Below are 20,009 nucleotides of genomic sequence, written 5' to 3'. Positions count from 1 at the left end.
TATAAGGAGGGACAGAGGTTTGATGAAGTCAAGGTGGAGTTAAGTCTGGTTACTCTGCCCAAAAAGCTAATTGTAGCCACCCAGTTTCGACAACTGATGGTTGTTATCCCAGTTTTTAGGATTCTGATCAATGGACTGATCTATTCATTTCTGCACCAATTCTCTGGAGCAACCAGGCTGCCAAGGGGGCTTGGGAGAATGAAGAGCAATGACAGAAGCAGAAAATCTTAAGACTCACTGCACACAAGACACCAATCCAGGAAATGAGGAGGTCAGGGAGCAAGGTTTAGGACTCTAGGCTGGCAAGAGAAGATCTTCTACTGGCACATGGCTCAGGGAAGCCAGCACATCCTCCAAGACTTGCTTAGGGGTCAGGTCTGTGTCTTACATCTCCTTGGTCTTCTAGGACAGCAGCTTTTACACTGACGTTTCCCTGCCATTCAGTGGTTTGGAAGAGAGTGCATGGGGCTGCTTTTCCAGCACCAGGTCTTCTGTCTTCATTTTACCCAGACCACTCAGCTTATGAAAATGTCATTCCTTTGACTGACTAGGATTCTCAAACTAGGCTTCAGGCCAGCTAGGTGTTAGGTGGAGACACCTACTGGTGGACAGCGATATTGTGCCCAAGCTCTATAACTCATTGTAACAGCAATCTCTAGAAGTTGATGCCGGTAGCTAACCAAGTACCAGCAACTGCAAGTTTGAAATCTAAGTATTCCTATGTATGGAACACCATTCCTGTGGTCCATCAGGAATAAGAGAAGGAAGAGGTTAGTAGAGAGATTCGACAGTGGAAGGGTGATTTTCACATTAAGCAACGACTATAAAATATTCTCAAGTAGTATAGTGCCCGAGGTACCATAGAATTTTCTAACTGGAATATTTTTATTCACAGATGACATGTCTTGAGTTTTAAAGATAACTGCCAAGGACTGAATTTTGTCCCTCCAAAATTCATATGTTGAAGCCTTAACTACTATGAGATGGCATGTGGAGGCGGGCCCTCTAGAGGTAATTAGGTTTAGATGAGGTCATGAGGGTGGGGCCCCCATGATGAGGACAGTGACTTTATTAGAAGAGACACTAGAGACCTTGTTCTTGCTCTCTCTCTGCCATGGAGGACAGAGCGAGAAGTCAGCAGTTTAGAAGCTAGGAAGAGGGCTCTTGATGGAAACTGATGGTGCTGGCACCTTGGTCTCAGACTTCCAGGCTCCATCCTTGTGAGGAAATAAGCTTCTGTTGTTTTAGCCACTAAGTCAATAGTATTTTTGTTATGGCAGCACAAGCTAGACTAATACAGCAAGTAATTTTATCAGTGGGATTTTCTTTCCAGAAATTTACTATACTGCCAGTATTTTTTTTTTAAGATTTTATTTATTCATGAGAGAGAGAGAGAGAGAGAGAGAGAGGCAGAGACACAGGCAGAGGGAGAAGCAGGCTCCATGCAGGGAGCCTGAGGTGGGACTCGATCCCGGGAGCCCAGGATCAGGCCCTGGGCTGAAGGTGGCGCTAAACCGTAGGGCCACCTGGGATGCCCTATACTGCCAGTTTTGTTGAAAGAACCAGTAAATCAGAGAATGCTTCCATAAGAGTAGAAAAATCAAGAAGAAAGATGCTCTTTAAATAATCTTATGGTAGGAGGCTTTTTTCCTGCAAGATGAGCAGACATTGAGACCACATTAGCCAAAGTCTGCAGGAGTCAGCTGGCTGGCCATGACTGGCAAATTCTGGAGACAGATGAGCTTGTCTCCAGTCCAGAGTTCTGGCACAGAGATCTCAGGGTTTGGGCTGCCAACCTTAAATCCCTTTCACAGCCAATCAAGAAGGCAAGTTCTAACAAAAAGGACACGTCCAAAGGTCAGATTAAAAAAAATAAAGCTAATCCCAGCACAGGTCCTTAGTTTGAAAGAAGAAAGATGCAATTTTCCATCCCTGAACTATAAATAAATCCATCCCCCATCATTGCAGGTGAATGGTGTAACAGTCGTCACCACAAATTAGAGCCTCTTCTTTCTTTTCCAGACCAGTCCCCTCATCAAGCCTGTTCTGACCGGACACTTTGGTTTTTGTAGACCAGAGCTGTCTCTTTCCAATCCTTCCTTAGCCGTTCCCTCCAGGAAAGTCTCTGCACCCTGGAAGCCAGAAACTCTGTGACCAGCCCAAGAGTGGCTGTTCGTCTTCTCCTCTCTCTTCTTTTCTAAGAAACCGATCATTATCCTCAGCAATCAAGGACCATGTGCAGCTCTAACAGGATGCCATGGTTCTGGCCAGTAGCTATTAAACTTGAAAGTGGAGCTGTAAACAGACTGGTTGGGGAAAGACGGGCGTTCACTCCAGACGCCCAACCTTGAGGCAAGAGATGCAGCTCCTCTCCATTCTGCCTTGCAAGAACAGTCTGAGCCCTGTAAAGCTGACCACAGGCCTTATACCCAGGGAGCAGTAAAGGGACCAGAGCTGTTAAATTTGGACAGGGACACCCATGTGCTTTGAATTAATGGTGGCAGTATAAAGACTGCAGCAAACATGTCACATTTAAAATATGCCAGGCATTGTTCTAAGTGCTTTATACATATTACTATAAATCCTCTAATAATCCTCCAAGACAGACTACTATTATTATTCTCCTTTTACAGCTGAGGGAACTGAGAGCCATGAAAGGAGGCATCCTTTTTTGCTTCTGGGATCTCTGCTTGGTCCCTCTCTCCCCACATCATTATCAGTGCCCTCAATCTTCCCAGAGTCCTGGATGTATAAAAGAACTCAGACTGCTGGAAGCTCTGAAGACCATGCTGGCTCCAGGCATGGTGGTGTGGGCAGGGCATTTTGCAGATATGTGGGGTCAGGGAGCATAATCCTGGGTCACTGGAAGTAAAGGTCACACTGTGTGGATCTAAAGTTATCAACTCCAGGGATTCATGGGTGGCTCAGTGGTTGAGCATCTGTGTTTGGCTCAGGTCATGATCCCAGGGTCCTGGGATAGAGTCTCGTATCAAGCCTCCCATAGGGAGCCTGCTTCTCTCTCTGCCTATGTCTCTGTGTCTCTTTCTGTGTCTCTCATGAATAAATTAAAAAAAAAAAATCTTAAAAAAAATAAAGTTATCAACTTTATTTATTGGGCCTGTGAGGACTCAGCCATTCCTCTGTGCAAACTTGAATGCTCACCTTCTCTTTTTACATCGTTGCTCTAGAGAGAAGAACTGTGCCATCCCAGGATGAGAAGGGGTGCTGGGAAGGAAGGGAAAGGATGCTCGGGAGAAGGGAGTGAGCGCCAGAGGTGCTGGAAAGAGTGGCCTGCTACTGCCCAGAATAGCAGCTGACTAACAGAAGCATAGAAGCTTGGTCCAAATATGTGAGGCTCCCGCCACCCGCCTGTGTGCCTCTCCTCAGCCTCAACCACCCTTCGCTCTGTGGAAAGCTCACTCCTCAAGACCCAGCATCCCTTCTCTTTTGAGATTTTACAACACCTGGGAGGAATGCTTTCCGCTGTGAGTCACCACATTCCTCCATCTAAAGCAGATGAGAAGTATCTAGCCCCCCACAGCTGGTCAGGAGATGTCAGGTTTCCCCACTCCTCTGAGGCATTCTCAGGGAAAGACAGCAGGTCTTAACCACTCTGTAACCTTTTTTTTAATAAATATTTTATTTATTCATGAGAGACACACAGAGAGGCAGAGACATAGGCGGAGGGAGAAGCAGGCTCCCTGAAGGGAGCCCAATACAGGACTCGATCCCAGGACCCCAGGATCACGACCTGAGCTAAAGGCAGATGCTCAACCACTGAGCCACCCAGGCGTCCCATCCACTCTGCAACTTTTTGGTATAGGATGCAAAAACCTCCAATTGTTTTTTTGAGAAACAGGCTGGAGTATCAACCAATCAATCAAGCATCAACCCATCCATCCATCCATCCATCCATCCATCCATCCATCCACCCACCCACCCACATGCTTATCCCCCAGGCAGTGCCCAGGGCCTGGTGATCACAGGTGTTCAGGAGGGTATGTTGAACGTTAAATGAATAGGAGAAAAAGGAAAATATTCTTACCAGATTTCTTTTTCCCAACATGCTCCCTGCACAGGAAAGAAGGGGGTGGCAGAGAGTAACACATCAGTACTGTTAAACAGCGAGGTGAGTTATTCCATTAGGAAACTGAGATGCTCCATCCCACATCATTTCCAAGGGAATGAATATAATCCAAGTCAGCCCCAGGAACCCAGACTCTTTGAAAAAGAAAGAATTCCTCTTAATTTTCTTACTTTGCCTTGATAAGAGCCCTGGCACCCTGGGCAGGGGTTGATGGAGGGCGGCACATGGGATGAAAACAAGATTAGGCCCCCATGTTGCACTGAGCCTGATGCTCACCTCATCAGGTACAGCAGAGGCCTTGCCCCACTTCTTAGGGCTGTTCTGCGCTCTACACATGGAGTGTGTAGATGGGATGAGCACTGGGTGTTATTCTATATGTTGGCAAATTGAACACCAATAAAAAAATAAAAGCTCTTGGGGGTAAGTGGTAAGTGTAATGCACTAAAACTGGGTAGATATCTGGATATCGGTGAATAAAACACATCTCCCTTGTGGTGACATAGAGAACACTGGTGTGGGCTAGAATTCATACAGAACAATGAGTAATGACTCCCTTGTATTTATCAACCACATCAGAATTTGTACACGCAACTGTATTACAAATCAGGGATTACAAGATACTTTCAAGTAAATTGTCCCATTAGTGAAAAGGTTTCCTATATTATAAAAAGAAAAGGGAGGTGACAGGATGGTTGAGTTGAGACAGATGTTGTGGCAGCAGTAACATTAGCTAATGATTACTACATGTTATTACCCCGTGCCAGTACCCTGCTAGGTACTTTAAGCTCACTCATTTAATACTTATAATAACCCTGGAAATAAATACTCTTTTAATATCTGTTTTATAGATGAGAAAATGAGGCCCAGAGAGGTTAGGTAGCTTGCCTAAGGCTAAACAGCTAGCAAGTAGCAAGCTGAACCCAGATCTACCTAATTTTTAAAAATTAAGCTATACTTCAAAATTAAGCTATGCTATAAAAATTCATTCTTCTAAAGCATAGAATTCACTGGTTTTTAGCATATTCACAAGGCTGTGTAATCATCACTGCTATCTAATTCCAGGAAATACTCATCACTCCAAAGAGAAACCCTGTACCTATAAACAGTCACTTGCTATTCTGACTCCTTCCAACCACTGGCAAATACTCAAATACTAATTTGCTTCCTGTCTTTAATGATTTGTCTATTCTGGATGTTTTATATGAACGGAATCACACAGTAAAAGGCTTTTTGTGATTGGCTTCTTTCAGGTGGCATGTGTTCAAGGGCCATCCATGTCGTACCAGTATCAGTATTTTATTCCTTATTATGGCTGGATAAAATCCCCTCTTGTTGGTAAACCACACTTCGCTGATGTGTTCATCAGCTGATGGGAATTGCGTTGTTTCTATGTTTTGGCTCTTATGAATCACGCTCCTGTAAACATTTGTACACAAGTTTTTTCTATTTTTATTTCTCTTGGTTCTATATAGGAATGGAATGTAGGTCATATGGTAACACTAGGTAACACTAGGTTTAACTTTCTGAGGAATTGCCAGGCTGTCTTCCACAGCAGCCGTACCATTTTACATTCCCACCAACAGTGCATGATGATTCTAGTTTGTTCACATCTTCAACAAGTAGCTGAAGCACTAGTATTTGCTATCTGCTTTTTGATTCTAGCCATTCTAGTGGGTGTGAAGTGGTGTCTCACTGGGGTTTGGATTCGCATTTCCTGATGGCCAATGATGCCGAGCATTTTCTCATATGTTTATTGGCCATTTGTGTATCTTCTTTGGAAAGATGTCAAATTCAGTCTGATTTTACAGTCTGGCTTTTTAACCAGCATGTAATGACCCTGTCACTGTCATTGTGGGTGAGGGGGCTATGCCAATCCCCGGAGCTTGGGGCTGCAGGTTGGTCATGATGTTCCCTGGCCCAGCATTACCTCACTGGGGCTAACCTTCATTGCCCCTGTTTAGGGGAGGGTGAGAGCAACAGTGGAATAACCTAGCTCACGTTTACAGGCACTTGCTGTATACAGGATGCCACTAGTCAGGGTGCTGTATCTGGACTGACCCAGTGAACCCTCACAATAATCCTTGAGGGTTACTCCATTTCACAGATGGAGACACAGAGGTCCAGAGAGGTGAAGCAGCTCACCCAACATCAGAACCCAGGAAGCCCAGCTGGGGCCCATCTCCTGACCACACCCTGGCCTGGTCCATGGGTGAAGCTCCCTTTTTGGTGGCCAGCTCCAAGACATACCCACAAAGGTCCCTCGAGGCTGCCTCTATGTAAAGCATAATCTGCCTGAGTTGCCATTAGGGGCTGTGACCTGAGCTATGGTCTGGGCTCCCTGAAGTCCTGGGCTCCTGCCTGCCATATATTCCTGCTGGTTGTCTTGCTGTCCTGGCCAGAGCAGGGAGTTAGGGGCAGCAGAGAACTCTTGGAACAGCATGTGTGAGCTCACACAGGCATATTATCTTCTCTGTGTGACATGCTTGGGACGGTCCCGAGTTTACCTATGCATGGCAGTAAAAAAAACCTTTCTTTTAATAGGACCATTTGGAATCCATGTTCTCTCTCCCTAGAGACTGTTGGGAACAACCCCCGGTTTCCATCTTAAGCCCTAACTCAGGTATGAGCTTCAGGATCCTAACCAAGGGACCAGTTGTTTCGCTGCTGTTCATTACTCCCTAAACCAACGATGAAGGCCCACCTGAGACTGCCTGCCTGCTGTGGCCCCATAGCCATCCCTTGGGCCCTCTGAAACCTTCCCTTCTTCCTTCCATATCAAAGCCTGGCTATCAACAGGAAGGCAACACCAGGTAAGTCCCTGCCCTGTGCCAGACTCCTTTATAGGCAGGATCATGCTTAATTCTTGCAACCAAGATGTGGTCAAGGTTAGCCACGACCACTTTACTGATGAGGAAACAGCAGCTCAGAGAAGTCAAGACACATGTTCAAGGTCATATAGCAGGGAAGGAACAGAGAGATTGGAACCCTTTCCTTCTTTACTGGAAGCCTCTTGGAGCAAGATACAACTACTCCAGCAGGATGCTGTTGGCTTATCACAGCTGGTACTCTGTGCTTTCTTTGGTATAGCCCAGGCTATGTTTTGTAGTTTTTGTGGCTGTTCTATTTGCGGGTGTGTACATGTGTGTGCACGTGTGTGTACACCTGTACACATGCTGTCTCTCTAGTCAAAGAGCCTGGCTGGCACTTATCAGCCCTTCCTGACAGGTGCTGGTTCTTGTTCCTGTGACCCCATGACAGCCCTGAACCTGTGAGCTGGTCTCCTCTTGCATACGATTGCTCCATTCAATAGAACTCTTCTTTCTGCAGACACCCATGGTAGTTTCCTCCATAATAAAACTTTTTAAAAAGCACTATGTTAATGTCAGTGTTTCAGGCTGGCAGGGCTATTGGTGCCATCAACTCCTGGTATGTCAAGCCAGCAGGCAGGCGGTAAGATTCTATACAGTGTGCCTGGGCTGCTGGGACCCCTGGCTACACACAAACAGGTGCCTGGGAGGGTTTTCTGTCTGCTGCAGGGGCTGGGGTGAACATTTTGGACAAGCATTAGACCCTGGATGACCAGGATCAAATCCTGGCCCTGGCCCTGTCACTTGCTAGTGCAGAGACTTTGAGTAGGTCTTGTCACTCATTCATTCATATCCCTCAAGGTCATGAGCACATTCACCCTTGTGGGCAAGGCACCAAGATGAATCTCCTGCACAGACCCCACCTGAAGGGAGCCTAGCTTTCTGCTCCCACCACTCTCCATGCATGCCCGCTAAGTATAGGTGTGTAGAGTATTCCAGGAGTGACCCTAGGCCAGCTTCCTTCTCCTGGGAGGGCCACATGGAGCCAGGCCCCAAAAGTGCTCAATCGGTGTGGTCAAGTGTAATTTCTCCCTTGGCTTTACACCAATTCTCTTGGGGCCAGCCTGGTAGCAGGGAGGGCCAGGAGGGCACACTCAGAGGAAGTCCACATCCCAACTTACTCTTTGGGGGGATTCAGGTCCTCAGGTCTTGTCTCAAAGAACTGCAGCACCTCATCACACTGAGAGATATAGGGGGGCAGCTGGATCAGGGCCTGCAGAAGAAACACAAATGAGACTGAAGGAAAGAAAGGGGTGTCAGGAAAGCCATGAGTCAGGGGTTCTCAAACTTGGGTATGAGCAGAATCATCTGGGGGGTCAGGGTGGAGAGCTTGTGAAAACAGACGGCTGGGCCCTGCCCCCCTGCGATTTTCTGATTCAGCAGGTCTGGGGTTGGGCCTGAGAATGTGCATATCTGACAAATTCCCTGGTGGTGCTGCTGGTTTGGGGACACACACACACACACACACACACACACGTCCATACACATTACAGGCATATCTGAACAAATAATATGTATATATTTATCTAAAACACTCAACTGTGGACTTCATACCATGCCATTATTCTTCAATTTCATCTCTATTGGCCATTGAGTGTGTCTCCTGCACAAATGTATCATAACTTCATTGACCAAGCCGCCTACTGGTGCGCGCTAAGCTTGTTTCCAACATGCCTGCATGGATGTCTCAACTTATGGATCTGCAGTGTTAAAGTGAAGGCACTGCTTTATGATTTGGGAAGAGGTCAGAAGTTCCTGGGTTAATGAGGAGTTGGAACATCTGGTATCCCTCACTGCCCCAGTCCATATTAATTTGCCATCCTAGCTCATCCGTTCAAGGAACCTCAAATGTCTGTCAATGGGCTGGATAAGGAGTGGAGGGAGGGCAGAAAGGGGATGAGGCATCTGTCGTATCAGTTCACTTCCCAACAGGTAGCCATTCAACAATTCAATGGACACTATCTTTGTGCCCAGAACTGCACCGGTTTCTGCGTCCAATACAAGAGAAGGATGAGGTACATCCTGATCATGAAAGGCTCTGAAAATAAGACAAAGCTCCATAATGAATGAACAGCTCAGTTTAGTAGATCTTTATTTAAGCCCCCTTCTGGCTCAGGTCCTGAGGATACAGATTGCAGTGCAGCAGAGCTGTTTCATAAACTTCTGTGTGGGGAGAGCGCCTGCGCGCATGCACACATTTAAATAGCACAGCCAGCCATTTCAGCCCACCAGTGCATGCTCTGGAGGGAAGCAGGACTCCCCTCCAGAGAAGGCCTCAGTTCCTGGGTGCCTCTTGTGTGCCTCCTTGCCATGCTGAGGGAGTTGGGAGTGGGAAAACCCCCATATCTTCGATTTCCTATGTAACAGGCCTCTAAAAGCTCACTCCCTATTCACCCCCTGCAAAGTGACGCTCTAGCCCTGCTACGGGCTAGGATGGACGAGTATTTTGACTTCTTTTTCAGATTTAAAAAAAAAAAGTTTTAATTGAGGTAGGATACACATAAAATTTGCCATTTTAATAATTTGTTTTTTATTTTTTTAAGTAGGCTCCATGCCCAACGTGAGGCTCAAACTCATGACCCCAAGACCAAGAGTCACATGCTCTACTGACTGAGCCAGCCAGGCACCTTATCATCTTAACTATGTATGTATGTATGTTTTAAAGATTTTATTTATTTATTAATGAGAGAGAGTGCGAGAGCGAGCGAGCAGCAGAGACACAGGCAGAGGGAGAAGCAGGCTCCATGCAGGGAGCCCGTCATGGGACTTGATCCTGGGTCTCCAGGTTCATGCCCTGGGCTGAAGGGAGCCCGATGTGGGACTCGGTCCCAGGACTCCAGAATCACACCGAGCCAAAGGCAGATGCTCAACCACTGAGCCACCCAGCGTCCCTCATCTTAACCATTTTTAAGCATACAGTTCAGCTGCATTAAGTACATTTGCCTCATTGTGCAACCATCACATCTATCCATCCCAGAATTCTATTTCGCAAAATTGAAGCCCTGTACCAAAGAAACCATTCTCTCTTCCCCTAGCTCCTGGCAACCATTCTTTCTGTCACTATGAGTTTGACTACGCTAAGTATCTCGTGTAAGTGGGATCATACAATATTTGTCCTTTTGTGACAGGCCACCTTCACTTACCTAACAGCCTCAAGGTTCACCTATGCTGTAGCATGTGCTAGAATTTCCCTCCTTTTCAAGGCCGAAATAATATTCCACTGTATGGCTATGCCACATTCTGTTTATTCGTTTATCCACCGACGGTCACTTGGGTTGCTGACCCTACGTAGCTTTGGGTCTGGTTCTGACTTTAATACAAATCCCAGGTTCAAGCCATCTCAGATCTAAAGTAGAAGAACATGTGAGGTGGGTGGACATGTTTTAGTAGGGTGATTGCCCTAGTCACTGTCCAAGCTCTATCCTTCTGTGGTGAAGGATGCTGACCATTAAGGGACTGGTATTTGTGGCTCATTGATTTTGTTAGCCTTGAAGTAGTTCCAGCTCAGCAGCAAATCCCCAGGGACTGATCTTTTCCAGGCTGAAGGCAGAGAGCCCAAGAGGGAGAGAGCAGGCACTTTCCTCTCTTACCTCTGACTTCTGACCTCCTTCTCTTTCTGGCTTGGAGTATTCATTCTGCCTGGGATGAGTTGCCATCTTGGGGGCCCCTGTGGGTCTGTCTTTCCTCTGAAATTCTGCAGTTTGTACAGTTAGAACCACATAATGAAGGGGCTGATTATATGCTGGACTGTGGTGTGTCCTGGCTGCTTTGTGTGCAGAAATCCTGTGGCTCTCCCCAGACTGCAATAACACTATTCCCTTATGTTGGCTCAGCATTTGCTGGCTCTCAAAATGTGTTCATCTGCTATGTTCCATGTAATCCTGAGAAGGCTGACCCATTTCTGAGATGGGAAAGTGGAAGTTCTGGTGAAGTAGGCAGGACTCGAGAGCCCAGGACTGGCCAACACCAGCTCCTCTACCCCAAATCCACAGAGGGCAGAGGTATGTGGCTGTTCCTCCTACACCTTCCCTACATATCTGAGTAGTGCTGGGGAACCCCTGATACCTGGTGGAAAGTATTTACAGGGGGAGGGGGACACCCATATGGCTCAGTTGATTGAGTGTTCGACTCTTGAGTTTAGCTCAGGTCATGATTTGGGGTCCTGAGATCGAGCCTGTCAGGCCCTGTACTCAGCGGGGAGTCTGCGAGAGATTCTCTCCCTCTCCCTCTCTCTGCTCCTCCCCCTGCTCATGCTCTTGCTCTCTCTCTCAAATAATTAAATAAATCTTTACACTTGATCTTAGCCAAAAGGTGGAGAAGCAATGAAGTTAAAAAAAAAAAAGAAGAAGAAAGTATTCACTGGATCAATGACTCGAGGGAAAGGCCTGGATGTGGCCACCTGGTCTGTTTGGGGGAGCAGGGTGGGCCCTGAGGTGGCTGTGGCTTCCACTTATGGGGCGGGGGCGGGGGGCCTCCCAGGGTGCTCCTTGCTGAAATGAGCAGAGGCTCTGAAAGGACCAGTGAGGGAAGAGACGACGAGGCCCATGGAAACCTCCTGACAATGCCAAGTTCCCTTTTGGTTTTGAGCAATTCCTAGGAAGTAAAAGCCAACCCCCAAACCATAAAATACAGCCAAGTTACTAATAAAAGGCAGCACTGAATGCTTTGATGTTTGTCCCTTTCATTTTGGAAGGACAGGCTAACAGTAAAAACATGACCTGGGGCAAAGAAATAAGTCTGCTTCTGAAATACTCCAGAATTGTCTTGTGTTCGGTCAGTAAAAACAGAGAACCATAGTTGCAGGAAAACTCAGTTCTGTCCCGGATAGAATCCTGGCCCTTTGGATAGATGTGGCTGGTTGATGCAGGGTCCAGAGGAGAGGTGAGCAGGAGCCCTGTTTGCTGAGAGTCATGATAGAAGGTCAGATAGATCCATTTCCTGATTCTGGCTCTGGCCACGACATCCCATCACCTGAGCCTCAGCTTGCTCATGTGTAAAATGGAAACCACGAACACCCACCTTGGAAGGTTGTGTTACAGAATAAGTGAGGAAAATGGCTTTAAGATTTCCATCATACACTAGTTGCTTGATAACACTAAGTTAACTCTTTGTCTCTCGGTACTGTATCAAGTACAGCAGTGTGGTGGTGCTCGGAGGTGATTCTAGAACCAGCATGATGGCTCTGCTAAACAACAACGCCTCGCCTAGTAAGGGAGATGAGTTTTCTCAGTTCTTTCAACCCTCTGGAACTTTAAAACGAATGCCCCAGAAAATTACCACTTCTCTCTCTTTATATTTTTGTAATTTTATTTTAGTGTGGTAAGAACACTCACCAAGAGATCTACCTTCATAACAATTTTAAGCACGCAATACAGTATTGTTGGCATTGTATAGTAGATCTCTAGAGCTTATTCATCTTGTTTGACTGAAACTTTACATCTGTAGGTCAGTAACTTCCCATTTTTCTGTCCCTCTAGCCCCTGGCAAACCACCATTTTGCTCTATGATTGAGGTTTGACTATTTCAGATCATATAAGTGGAATCATGTGGTATTTTATCTTTCTGTGGCTGGCTTACTTTGCCTAGCGTCCTTAAGGTTCATCCACATTGTGACATATTGCAGAATATCCTTCTTTTAAAAGGCGGCATAGTAGTCTGTGGTATGTATATACCACGTTCAGGCTGTTTCCACATCTTGGCTATTAGGAACAGTGCTACGACCAGCGCGGGAGTGCTAATATCTCTTCCAGATCCTGACTTCAATTTCTTTGGATATGTACTCAGAATTGGGATTGCTGGATCGTAAGGTAGCACTATTCTTGATTTTTTGAGGAACTTTCATACTGTTTTTCATAGAGGCTGCATTTCACATTCCCACCAACAGTGTAGGAGTGTTCCAATTTCTCCATATCCTTACCAAGGCTTGTTTTTTGTTTTTGTTTTTTTATAATAGCCATCCTGACAGATGTGAGGTGATATTACATTGTGGTTTTGATTCACATTTCCCTGTTGATGAGTGACACATTAAGCAGTTTTTCATATACCAGTTGGTCATTTGTGTCTCTTCTTTGGAGAAATGTCTTTTCAAGGTCTTAACTTACTTACTTACTTACTTACTTACTTACTTACTTACTTATTTATTTATTTATTTATTTATTTATTTATTTATCTAATCTATTTATTTATTTATTTATTTATTTATTTATGACAGAGAGAGAGAGAGAAGAGAAGAGAAGAGAAGAGAAGAGAAGAGAAGAGAAGAGAAGAGAAGAGAGGCAGAGACACAGGAGGAGGGAGAAGCAGGCTCCATGCCCGGAGCCCGACGCAGGACTCGATCCCGGGTCTCCAGGATCGCGCCCTGGGCCAAAGGCAGGCGCTAAACCACTGAGCCACCCAGGGATCACCTTAACCCATTTTTAAATCAAGTTCTTAGCTATTTTGCTATTGGAGTTCATTATATACTTTGGAGATTGACAAATCATATACCTTGACAGGTATATGATTTGCAAATGTTTTCTCCCATTTTTTAAAAGTTTTATTTATTCATTCATGAGAGACACACAGAGAGAGGCAGAAACATAGGCAGAGGGAGAAGAGGGGAGCCCAATGCAGGACTCAATCTCAGGACCTTGGGATCACGACCTGAGCCAAAGGCAGACGCTCAATTGATGAGCCACCCAGGCATCCCTATTTTCTCCCATTTTGTAGGTCACTTCTTTACTCTGTTATTTCCTTTGTTGTGCAACTTTTTAGTTTGATGTAGTCCCACTTGTTTATTTTTATTTTTGTTGCCTCTGCTTTTGATATTATATTCATGATATCACTGGCAAGAGCTCCAAAAACAATCCACGCACATGGGCCCCTGGTCTTTGACAAAGGCACCAAGAATATACAATGGGGAAGGGGGGACAGTCTCTTCGACAAATGGTGCTGGGAGAACAATATCCACTTGGAAAACAATAACATGGGGCCCTTATCTTACACCACATGCAAAAATCTACTCCAAGTGGATTAAAGACTTAAACATAAGACCTAAAACTGGCAAATTCTTGGAAGGAAAAGGTTTCTTCTTTTCTTTTCTTCCCTTTCCCTCTTTCTTCCTTCTTTCTTTTTTCTTTTCTTTTCTTTTCTTTTTTTTCTTTCTTTTCTTTTCTTTTCTTTTCTTTCTTTCTTTTCTTTTCTTTTCTTTCTTTCTTTTCTTTCTTTCTTTCTTTCTTTCTTTCTTTCTTTCTTTCTTTCTTTCTTTCTTTTTCTTTCTTTCTTCTTTCTTCTTTCTTTCTCTCTCTCTCTCTCTCTCTCTCTCTCTTCTTTCTTCCTAAGATTTTACTTATTTATTCATGAGAGACACAGAGAGAGACGCAGAAACCTCATGAGTTAAGGGGATACCTGGGTGGCTCAACGGCAAGTCCACTCTCCAGAATGGTGCATTGGGTCTAGGACCCTGAATCCTTTGTGTTCTGTCTCTTCTAGGGGATTTTACTGTCAGACCAGGGGGGTCAGCTAGTCCCGGCACTGGGGTATCATTCCATTTGTCACAAGGAAATGTCCATGCAAAGTCTGCCAGACAGACAGCTGGTATTTTAATGAGCTTACAGAACAACTTGAGAGGCTATTTGGGGAGCTGCTTGAAAATAAATGCTTGTATATGTGGCAGACTTTGGTCAAGTCTTATTTTCACTGTGTTCTTCAATGAACAGAGGTTCTGAAACTTAATGTCGTTGAATAAATTAATCTTTTTATGGCTCTTTGTTATCTATGGTACTTTGTATCTTTAGAAATCCCTCTATATCTAGAGATTATGAAGGTTCCCCCTACCCTGTTTTTATCTTCTAAAACTTTTTATAGTATTGCTTCTTATATCTAGGTCTTTAATTTCCTGAGAAATGATTATATGTGTGGTGTGAGGCAGGGGTTAGTTATCTTTTGTTTGTTTGTTTTTTTTTTTTTCCATAAAAATTCCCCCTTACTGAGGAATCCAACCTTTCCTCAATGACCTGCAAGGCTGCCTTTGTCAGTATTCAAGTGTCCAAATATACACGGGTCTGATTTCTGGCTTCTCTATTTTGTTCCAAGGTTTGTCTATCCTTGTGCCAACACCTTACTATGTTACTTACTACAACTTTATAATATATCTAGTAGAGCAGAAAGTTTTTTCCTAGTTGGAATTAGGTTTGGGATACTTACAGCCTTAGTCTAGCTTTACCTATTGGAGACTAACAATTTCTACTAAAATAAAGCTAATTAGTTATAGATTAAATTGGCTTAAGTCAGCTCACAACAGTGTCAATAACAGATACTCAAATGTTAAATAAGAGTCTTGTAGTCTGTAAAAGATTTTGCAGACCTTGTGAATAGTTTCATCTCCTTCCAGGAGGGCAGTTACCTTGAAGCCAAGCTGAGGAATTTGGCCAACCAAAGCCCCAAAATATCTGCTCTGCTCTGCTTCTTATGATGTATTAATAGCAGGGAGTGTAACTTCATGTGGCTCATATGACAAAGCAGTTTTTTCCCTATGGCTAATCCAGGTGAATTCTTGATGCCCATACCATTCCAAGCACGAGCCAGTTGCAGGCAGCTGCTATCTTTTTTCATTTCAGGATTAAAAAAAAAAAAAAAAAAAAGATTTCTTTCTTTATTTGGGGGGGAGGGGCAGGAGGAGAGGGAGAGAGATCCTCAAGCAGACTCCCTGTTGAGCACAGAGCCCAACACACGGCTCGATTTCATGACCCCGAGATCACAACCTGAGTAGAAATCAAGAGTGGGATGCCCAACCAAGCCACTCAGGTGCCCCTCATTTTAGGATTTTAAATCTCCTTTTCCAAATCAAATGTCCATGGGTTTGTGAAGCCCTGGGTATGAGCAAAGTATGACTCTGGAGAGAAGTTGTGTGTGCTGGGGAAGAAGCAGGATAGCAACACTTTGGACTGAGAGATTAACAGTTGCTATGGAAGGTACCAGCTGGAAATCCCCAGCTGGACAAGGTGACCTCAGAGGTCCAAAGTGCTTGCCAGCAAGGCCTGGACAATGGATGTTTAAGCTCTAGAAATTTGAAGACACAAAGAGGAGAAAATTCAAACTTTCATCTAAGAGCTGGGAGACAGTAGTAGTATCTTTGTGCCTAGGTGACCTTCCCTGCCCTTTACTCCCCAATCCCTTTTTAAGGATATCCTTAGGAGAGAAAGAGAGAGGCTGTAAGTGGTATGTGAATGTCAAGTCCTAAAAGACCAGTGTTCAACCATCAAATCTTCCAATACTATTGCTGGAAGTAACTCTATTGGGCCTCTGTTTCCTCGTGTACATAACAGGAATAATAAAACCAACTTTCCAAGATTACTGGAGGGATGAAACAAGGTCATGCCTGGCAAAGAGAAGATAGGAGTGATCAGGAGTGATTTTCTGTCCTTCCATGACATCTGCCAAGATGAGGGTCATCTATCCCCACACTACCCCCCTTTCATTTTTTTTTTTATAGATGTATTGAAGTATAATTTATGTACCATAAAATCCATGCACTATAAATACACAACTCAACGATACTTAGTAAATTACAGAGTTGTGCAACCATTACCACATTCCAGTTTTAGAACTTTTCCATCGCCTCAAAAATTTCCCCCACCTAATGGGTGGTCCATCTCTGCCTGCACTGTCCTCAGGCCTAGGAAACCACTGTTCTGTTCTCTGTCTCTATAAAGTTGCCTTTTCTGCACATTTCATGTAGATCGAATCATGTAACACATCCTCTTTTACATCTGGCTTCTTTTGCATCATGTGTTTGAGATTCATCCAAGTTGCAGCATTTACCAGGATGTCACGGCATTTTATTGTTGAAAAATATTCCATTGCATGGGTATTCCATATTTTCTTTATCTATGCACCTAATGATGGACATTTGGATTGCTTCCAGTTTTTGGCTATTATGAATTGGTATTGCTATGAACATGTACATCCAAGTCTTTGTCTGGAGTAGACAGGTACCCAAGAGTGGTCATACAGGAAATTTCACTTGTGGAAAAAAGTGCCAAATTATTTTCCAAAGTGGTTTCCCATCATGTGTTCCCACCAGAATGAGGGCTCCAGTTTCCCCATATCCTCACCGCTCTTGGGTTTGTCTGTCTTGTGGGGTACAGCTGTTCCAGTTGCTGTGTAGGTTTCTCATTATGGTTTTATTTTGCATTACCTAATGATTAATGAAGCTGAACACCTTTTCCTGTGCTTATTAACCATTGTGCATCTTCTTGGGTGAAATCCCGATTCAAATCTTTTGTCTATTTTAAAACTGGGCCATCTTTATTGTTGAGTTGTAAGAAATCTTTATACAGATTCAATACAAGTCCCTTGTCAGAGATATGATTTATAAATATTTTTTCGTAATCTGTGGCATATCTTTTCATTTTCTTCACAGGATCCTTTTGAAGTACAGAATTTGGAAGTTTAATGAAGTCCAATTCATCAATTTTTCTCTTTTGGTGTCATATCTAGGAACTCTCTGCCTACACATGGTCATGAAGATTTTCTCCTCTGTTTTCTTCTGTAAGTTTTATAATTTTAGCTTTTATGTTTAGGTCTGTGATCCATTTTGAGTTGATTTTTGGACATGGTGCAAGGTAAGGATCCAACTTAATTTTTTCCTTTTTTTTTGGCATATGGATGTCCTATTGTCCCACACTGTTAAAAAGATTATACTTTTCCTACTGAATTTTTTAGCACCATTGCTGAAAATCAATTGACCATAAATTTCATAAAAGTTTATTTCTAGGCTGTCACTTCTGTTCCACTGATCTGTATGTCTCTCCTTATGCTAGTACCACACTGTCTTGATTACTGTAGCTTTTGTAGGAAGTTTTGAAAATGGGTGCTACAAGCCCCTAATTTTGTCCTTTTTTTTCATAATTGTTTTGGCTATTTTGGGTTCCTTGCATTTCTCCATGTAACTTAGGATCAGCTTGTTAATTCTACAAAAAAGCTTACTAGGATTTTGGCAGAGATATATTGAATCTATAGATCAGTTGGGGAAGAGCTGCCATTTTATTTTATTATTATTTTTTAAAGGTTTTATTATTTACTTGAGAGAGAGAGAGAAAGCATGTGCACAAGTAGGCAGAGTGGCAGGCAGAGGGAGAAGGGGAAGCAGGATCCCCATAGAGCAGGGAGCCCAATGCACAGCTTGATTCCAGGACCCCGAGATCATAACCTGAGCCGAAGGCAAACGCTTGTCCCTATTTATTATTTTTTGCTATTATTTGTCATTGGGATTTGTTTTTTGTTTTTTTTTTTTTTTGTATTTCTAATCTTGTCCTTTGCCCATTTTTCCTGTATGGTTGTTTGCTTTTTTTCATATAAATTTCTACAACTTCTACATATATAATACACACACACACACCATGTTGTCCTTGTTAAGAAATTCACCTTACCCCTAAATTCTAATTTACTCTCCTAGATTTTTTTTAAAGTTTTAATTTAAATTCCAGTTAGTCAACATACACTGTAATGTTAGTTTCAGGTGTACAATATAGTGATTCAACACTTCCATACAACACTGGGTGTTCATCACAGCAAGTGCACTCCTTAATACCCATCACTATTTCACCCATCTCCCCACCTCCCCCTCTGGTAACCATCAGTTTGTTCTCTATAGTTAAGACTCCGTTTCTTTGTTTGCCTCTCATTTTTTCCCCCTTTGATCATTTGTTTTGTTTCTTAAATTCCACATATGAGTGAAATCATATGGTATTTGTCTTTCTCTGACTGACTTGTTTCACTTAGCATAATATTCTCTAGTTCCCTCTATGTCATTGGAAATGGCAAGATTTCATTTTTTTTTTTTTTACACCTGAGTAATAAGAATTACCACTTTAACACTATTGAATTTTCTAATTCAGGGGGATGGAATGTCTCTCCATTAATTTAAAGCTGATTTAATTTCTCTCAATAGTGTTCTGTAGTTTCAATGTATAAGCCTTGTATTTCTTTTATTAAATTTATTCCTAAGTATTTTATTCTTTTTGATGTTATTGTAAGTGGAATTTTCTTATTTTTTATAAGGAAAGATTTTTATTTTTTCTTTATTTTTTAAAGTAGGCTCCACGTCCAATGTGGGGCTTGAACTTACAACCCTGAGATCAAGTCTCACACTCCACACCACCTGAGCCAGCCAGGTGCCTCTACAACTGATTTTTGATATTGATCTTGTATCCTGTGGTCTTACTAAACTCGTTTATTAGTTCTAGCAGTTTTTCTAATGGATCCCTTATGATTTTCTACAATGGAATCATGTCATCTGTAAATCAAGGCAGTTTTACTTCTTCCTTTTTGAACTGTATGCCTTTTCTTTTCTTTTTTTTTTGCCTGCTTCCATTGGCTAGAAAATCCAGGAAAATGTAGAATAGAAGTGAGAAGAACAAATATACTTGCTTTGTTTCCAGTCTTTGGGAGAGAGAGCATTTGCTGCTCCATTGTTTTCTTTTTTTTTTTAAAGATTTTTAATTTTTATTTATTCATGTGAGAGAGAGAGAGAGAGAGAGAGAGAGAGAGGCAGAGACATAGGCAGGCTCCACGCAGGGAGCCCAATGTGGGACTCGATCCGGGGACTCCAGGATCACGCCCTGGGCTGAAGGCAGATGCTCAACTGCTGAGCCACCCAGGCGTCCCTGCTGCTCTGCTCCATTGTTTTTATTTATTTATTTATTTATTTATTTATTTATTTATTTATTTATTTATCTATCTATCTATCTATCTTTATTTGTTTATGATAATCACACACAGAGAGGGGGGCGGGGGGGACAGAAACACAGGCAGAGGGAAAAGCAGGCTCCATGCATCGGGAGCCTGACGTGGGATTCGATCCCGGGTCTCCAGGATCACGCCCTGGGCCAAAGGCAGGCGCTAAACCGCTGCGCTACCCAGGGATCCCCATCTGCTCCATTGTTAAAGCATTTCTTGCTTCTCCAGTCAGAGCTGCTATTGATTTTAAGTTAGAGAAATAAATACTAAGGGTAGGAAAAGCGTACTTCTTTCCCAACCACAGCCTCAAATCAAATGAGATACAGCCAAAAAGC

General features: G+C 43.5%; 1 protein-coding gene across 3 annotated transcripts in view; it reads right to left on the bottom strand.

The window, feature by feature from the left end:
- Nucleotides 1–20,009, bottom strand: part of SH3PXD2B (SH3 and PX domains 2B) — a 103,698-nt gene that overhangs the window by 37,034 nt on the left and 46,655 nt on the right. For all 3 annotated transcript variants that reach the window (XM_038534749.1, XM_038534751.1, XM_038534750.1), the window contains exons 5-6: nt 8,076–8,167; nt 4,046–4,071 (exon numbers count right to left, since the gene is read on the bottom strand). In XM_038534749.1, the coding sequence (XP_038390677.1) occupies nt 4,046–4,071; nt 8,076–8,167 (118 nt within the window). The remainder of the gene's footprint in view (nt 1–4,045; nt 4,072–8,075; nt 8,168–20,009) is intronic.

This window comes from Canis lupus, chromosome 4 (assembly GCF_011100685.1).
Source record: "Canis lupus familiaris isolate Mischka breed German Shepherd chromosome 4, alternate assembly UU_Cfam_GSD_1.0, whole genome shotgun sequence".
NCBI classification, from domain to species: domain Eukaryota; kingdom Metazoa; phylum Chordata; class Mammalia; order Carnivora; family Canidae; genus Canis; species Canis lupus.
The sequence above is the reverse complement of the archived record's forward strand: the minus strand, read 5'-3'. Positions and strand labels throughout refer to the sequence as shown.